The sequence below is a fragment of the Lathamus discolor genome, chromosome 6, assembly GCF_037157495.1.
Source record: "Lathamus discolor isolate bLatDis1 chromosome 6, bLatDis1.hap1, whole genome shotgun sequence".
In the NCBI taxonomy this organism is placed as follows: Eukaryota; Metazoa; Chordata; class Aves; order Psittaciformes; family Psittacidae; genus Lathamus; species Lathamus discolor.
In genome coordinates, this window is record NC_088889.1 from 74,343,800 (window position 1) to 74,349,541 (window position 5,742).

Below are 5,742 nucleotides of genomic sequence, written 5' to 3' on the forward strand. Positions count from 1 at the left end.
GTTCCCCCTCGCGACTGGCTGAGAGCTCCGTCACTCACAGCTGAAGAAGCCCGGAGGGGGCGGTGTCAGAGGGCAGCTCAGCACTATTGGCTGCACAGGACGTCAATCCTCGGAGAGCAGCGCCATTGGGTGACCGCTGCTGAGGGCGAGGGCCCGTCACAGAGAGAAGTCACTAAGCCTATTGGCTGGCGGAGGGGGAGGGCAGAAGGTTTGATTGGCTGCAGAGGCTTGAGAGGCGGGATCTCTATGAAGGAGCCTCTTGTGATTGGGGCGGTGCCCGCCAGTATGAAGGGGTGGGGCTTTAACCCGGCGGAAGCCGGAAGCGGGCGGCCCCGGGCAGCAGCATGGAGGAGGCAGCAGGGGGTGAGGGGCGGTGGGGCCGCGGGATGCTGGGGGGCCGGGCCGGGAGCACGCCCGACTCTGAGGTGGTCGGGCACGGCCTCCGGTGCTGTTCCGGAGTCGCCGGGCCGCGGTGAGGGGAGCCCCGCGGTGTTCTGTCTGGGCCGCGGCCTCGAAGCGGTGGGGCCCGGTTACCGGGGGGGGGGGGGGGGGGGGGGGGGGGGGGGGCTGTCGCTGGGCCTTGCCGGAGCCCCGGTCCAGGCTCCCGCTGGGGGCAGCGCCGAGGAGCCGGGGCCGCCGGTGGCATCCTGGGAGCGCCTCGCTGCGGGGCTCCGTCTCCCCCCCGCCTCCCCTTCTTTCCCCGCTTCCCCATTACCGTCGGTGGAGGTGCGGATGAGGTCCGCCATGGTGCGTGCAGGCTCCATGCCGCCGGTGCCGGTATGAGGCCGGGGCGGCGCGGGGCGGGTGAGACCTTGGCTCGGTGAGTCAGTGTCCGGCGGTGACGAGGTGCCCGGGAACGCGGACCCAGGTGGGCTCCCGGGTGACCTGGCCCGGCCCAGCCCGCTGACACCCGTGAGCCCCTGCTTGGCAGCCGGCCCCGAGCAGTCCCCAGCGATGGGCCCGAGCCGCGCTGCCGGTGCAGCCCAGTGCTGCGGGGAGGCTGGAGAGGAGCCCGTGGCCGCGGGGAGGCGGCCTGGGCGGTGTGGTGGAAGGAAACGCCAAGGGCCTGACCTCACCGTGGCCCCGGGAGGGCTCACCCCGGCGCTGGCGCGGCCGGTTTATTGCTGCGCTGCCCCAAAGCCGCTTAGGTCATAGGGCCAAAGCCTCTGCCCCTGCTCATATTGTCCCTTCCCCGATGGTGAAAGGCCCGTGGCACCGCCACCTCTTAATTCCCTGTCCCTTATGCTTAAACCAGACTTGCTGGGATAGTGACAGCCACTGTCACCCTCAGCAGGGACCATGTCTCTGTCGTGACCCCGCGGATGCTCCTGTCTTGCATCAGGGAAAACTCTGATGCCTCCTTGTTCTTCCTCCCAGAGAGAACCAACTTGGCCGGGGTGCGGCACATCCTGCTGGTGCTCTCCGGGAAGGGCGGTGTTGGGAAGAGCACCATCTCCACCCAGCTGGCTCTGGCGCTGCGGCATTCCGGGAGGAGGGTGAGTGAGGGGCTGTGGGGCACTGAGCTCCGTCTGACCCTTCCCAACCTCCACCTGGGCTGTGGTTGCTCATCCTTTGTGTCTTGTGTGGGCAGCGTGTGAAAATGCTGTTTGTGACAGCAGTTCAAGTGAATCCTTTTCTCTGTGTTCACTCGATCCAACACAGGTTCATTCCGCTCTCGTCCAAGAGGCTAAAATCACCCCAAACTTACTGGTTTTTGGTGCTGAGAAACGATTTTGCTGCTCTGTGGTGTAACACACACTCCCTTTGCAAAGTAAAGAGGGGGAGCCGAAGGACAGATTTAAGATGGGGACAAAAGGGGATTGTGTATGGGCATGAGGCAGGCAGAATTCCCTGAGGATCTCTTTTAAAGGCTCTGTGCAGCAATTGGATCCTGATAGGTGTCTGGCATAAAGATCTCTCCAAAGTGCCTGGAAATACCTGGGAGATGCTCCTCTGAGGGAAGGGGATGAGGAGGGTGGTCAGACTTTAAAGCAGCTCTTTGTGTTTCAAATCCGGTTGCTGAGCTGCTGAACTGCTGTGAGCAGCTGAAATCCAGATGCTGCCTTCCCTTGGCCTGGGAAGGAGCATGGATGGGGGCAGCCACCAGGCTCATCCCAGGCTGAAGGGCTCTTCATCCTCTCCTGCTGCAGGTGGGGATCATGGACGTGGACCTGTGTGGCCCCAGCATACCCCGCATGTTCCAGGTGCAGGACAGCGATGTGCACCAATGTGACAGCGGCTGGGTACCCGTCTATGTGGACCAGGACAAGAGCATCTCACTCATGTCCATTGGCTTCCTGCTGGAGAAGCCAGATGATGCTGTGGTGTGGAGAGGACCCAAGAAGAACGGTACAGTTGGGTTTTGCTTGGAAGTGTCCACCTTCCTGGAAGTGGGGCTGGATCCTGCTGGGGGCAGGTCATTCCTTGGAGGAACAAGGCTCCTGTTCTGCAGGAGTGAGTTCAGACTCCTTAGATGGGGAGAGTGCAGCATGTGTTGTGTGCCCTGCAATCTCTCCCTGGGCCCTTGTTACCCGAGGTGTCTCCCAGTCCGTGTTCTGCTGGGTCCACAGCTCCCACAGCACCTGCTAAGACCTGTTGGGTTTCTCTTCCTGCCCCTTTTATTTCCATAGCTTTGATCAAACAATTCGTTGCTGATGTGGCCTGGGGGGACCTGGACTTCCTCATTGTGGACACGCCGCCAGGCACATCTGATGAGCACATCTCCACAGTGGAGGCCCTGAGGCCTCACAAGTTGCTCGGAGCAATCCTGGTCACAACACCCCAGGTAGGCCAGCTGCCTTGGCCTGAACACTGAGCTCCTGGGCAGGCTTCTGCCTCCAGGCATGGTTGGAGGATGAAAATATGCACCCGAGGTGCGTGTTGGCACCAGCCTGTGTGTGGCTGCTTGTTCTACACATTTGCCTTGTGATGCGTGCTTGCTCCAGACCCATGGTCAGCCTGGGCAGACAGGCACCCCTAACCCCTGCTGCTCTCCCCTGCAGGCTGTGTCTGTGGGAGATGTGAGGCGGGAGCTGACATTCTGCAAGAAAACAGGCTTAAGAGTTCTTGGCATCGTGGAGAACATGAGTGGCTTCGTGTGCCCGCACTGCTCAGTGAGTTTGTCTTGCCCTCAGGGCTGTTGTGGGGCCTCAGTTGTGATGTGGTGTTGGAAGAAGTAGTGCCTGGGTTGGAAAATGTGCAAGTGCCATGAGGGTGATGTAGGGAGATGAGCTGCTGTGTGTCAGCTTTGGAAGAAGCCACTGGCTCCACTTTCCCAATGGAAGCATGCCCTGAGGCTGGAATGCAGAGGGGAGCTGGTTCTCCTCACATGCAGGCAGCGCCTGCACGGTGCTCTGGAGTTCTTGATTCACTGCTCTGCTCTTCCTCCTTCAGGAGTGCACAAACATCTTTTCCAAAGGAGGAGGTGAGGAGCTGGCCAAGCACACTGGGGTCCCCTTCCTGGGTGAGTGGCCTCTTGAGCAGAGCTCTCCTTGGTCAGAGGTGGTGTCTGTGGTGTGCTGTGGGAGCAGAGATACAGCACTGGAGGGGTGGGCAAGCTGGGCTCTGCCCCTGTGAGCCATGGCACCCTCTCAGAGGTGAGGGGTGGTTCTTGCTTTGCTGCTTTTGCCATCCAAACTGCTCTGAGTGGGCACCTGGCCCTGCTGGAGCAGAGGAGGTGATGGTGGGCAGCCTGCTCTGATGGAGTAAGCAAGCCTGGAGCTGCACAAGAGCTGTCCTGAAATGCCCTGGAGCCTCCCTGATAAATGTGGCTGAGGGCTGTGGACTGGGGTGGAGGGAGAATGTCTCTCATAAAGCATTATGGCGTGGGGGGTCTTGCATGCAGAGGAAGCTGCTCCTGGAGAGCTCAGTGAGGGTAGTGTTCTTCCCAAGTGCTTCTCCTGGAGTTGGCTCCACCAGGGTATTTCTTTAATGCTGACTCCAGGCCTTTGCCTTACAGTGAGCAAGCAGTCATTCTCCCCGTTCCTCCTATCCCACAGGCTGTGTTCCTCTGGACCCCCAACTCAGCCAGAGCTTGGAAGAAGGCAGAGACTTCATCCAAGACTTTCCCAAGAGCCCTGCCTTCCCTGCCTTGGTTCGTATTGCCCAGCAGATCTTGGATGGTACGTCACAGCAGAGCTCCTGAGGACAGTGTGGGGCTGGACTTGCTGGCTGAGCCCCTCACAACACCACCAGCAGCCCGTGGTGATGGGGCAGCGGCTGTGGAAGCTGCTAAGCTATGAACTGTCTCAGTGGGGAGGTGAGGGAGGGAGCACAGCATTGATGCCGCTTGCAGTGATCCAAAAAGGGAAGTTCTGCTCCATCCCTCTGGATCCAAAGAGCCCCTGCACGGACAGCAGCCTGCTTCCTGCCTTTTCGAAGTGATGCTCTGCCCGGATGGTACAGTTGTTCCTGATGCCTTCCTCAGCAGCCTGCCCTTGTGCAGGGGCTTGGGGAGCTCTAGTTTGTGTCCCCAGTGTTCTGTATGCTGTGGTGCTTCTGGCCTTTGCCTGGCACAGCTATAAAGACCATCAATTTGTTCTTTACTCACTGAGCCCAACCAGCACCAATCATCTGGATCATGGCTCCATGTGCTGTTGCCTTCTATTGCTTTTCTTGCATGATGGATTAGATGGTACTTGGTTCAGTGGCTGGATGCTCCCATGTGGACTCGAGCCAGGCCACCCTGCTGCAAAGTCTCAGCTCGCTGGTTCCTGATGGGCCAGTGGGGACGCAGTACGTGCCTCACGTGAGAAGAGGTCTTTAGGAGATCTGCCACCCTCCTGAGTGCTGAGTTCCTGCTGGAAATCAGGCCTTTTTGAGTTGCTGGGGGTTATCATCACTCAGGAATATTTGTAAAGGTTCCAAGCAGTAAATACTTTTCTTAAAATCCAAGTCTGCGACTTAAGTTTTTTTTCCATGGCTTCATGCTCCTTGTAGCTCCGAGTCTTGTGCTTATGAGCACTGCGTGTACATCCAGGTCTTTCCTGCTCTGCCCTTTCCTTGCTGGGGTTCAGCTAAATCTTTCCTCCTTTCATCCCAGCTTCAAGATCCAGCTGGTCCCTTGTCTTGCTGGAAGCTGGCCTGGGGAATGTATTGCCATGGCTGTTCTCCACATCTCTGCCATGCGTGAGGCTCCTCTGGTCCCCACATAGTTCCTGCTTTGTTGCTCTGTCTTTTACGCTGTCATGTCTGTCATGGCTCCTGTGGGACTTGCCTCCTCTTGCAGGCTTGAGTTGAGCTGGTGAAGCAGACAAAGGTGGTGTCCTTGCCTCTTACCTCCCTCCCTCCTGGTCTCCAAGCCTGTGTCTGTGCCTGGGACTTACCTTCACAGTGCTGTTTCGGGGAGATGGGGGGGATCTAGGATTTCCACTGACCAAACTGGGTTGTAGCTGGCAGCATCACTTGGAAGCGAGCAGGAGGAGCATCTGTCGCTGCTCCTGCTGTGCCCACAGCAGGAGCTCACCTGACCAGGTTTCCCCATGTGCTGCTGCATGGCCAAAGGTCAGTTATCTGGGTTTTGGAGCGCCGGGAGCAGAGCCTGACCGGGCTGTTGGCTACTGTGGGGTGGCTGAGCAGCTCTCCTCCCACCCTGGGTATGTGTCACGACCCAGGGCTTGCAGGCACCCTCCTGCAAGCTCCTCCAGCACCCTGGGGACCCTGAGCAACTCACCCTGCAGCTGCAAGACCTGAGGGGCTCCGATAAGAAACCTGGGCCGGGTGCAGCATGTGCTTTGGAAAGAA

The 5,742-nt window shown here is 59.1% G+C and overlaps 1 protein-coding gene across 1 annotated transcript; it reads left to right on the plus strand.

Moving 5' to 3' along the window:
- Positions 1-297: 297 nt before the first annotated feature.
- NUBP2 (NUBP iron-sulfur cluster assembly factor 2, cytosolic) lies at positions 298-4,893 on the plus strand. The gene is made up of 7 exons (XM_065683684.1): positions 298-363; positions 1,378-1,496; positions 2,151-2,349; positions 2,631-2,785; positions 3,003-3,113; positions 3,394-3,463; positions 3,999-4,893. The coding sequence occupies exons 1-7, from the start codon at positions 345-347 to the stop codon at positions 4,142-4,144; spliced, it is 819 nt and encodes a 272-aa protein (XP_065539756.1). The 5' UTR covers positions 298-344; the 3' UTR covers positions 4,145-4,893.
- The last annotated feature ends 849 nt before the right edge of the window (positions 4,894-5,742 follow it).

Excerpts from the sequence above, each read along its gene's own strand:
- NUBP2 (XM_065683684.1), top strand. Across the intron at positions 3,114-3,393 it reads TCGTGTGCCCGCACTGCTCA|GAGTGCACAAACATCTTTTC; the intron begins GTGAGTTTGTCT and ends TTCCTCCTTCAG. Across the intron at positions 3,464-3,998 it reads CACTGGGGTCCCCTTCCTGG|GCTGTGTTCCTCTGGACCCC; the intron begins GTGAGTGGCCTC and ends CCTATCCCACAG.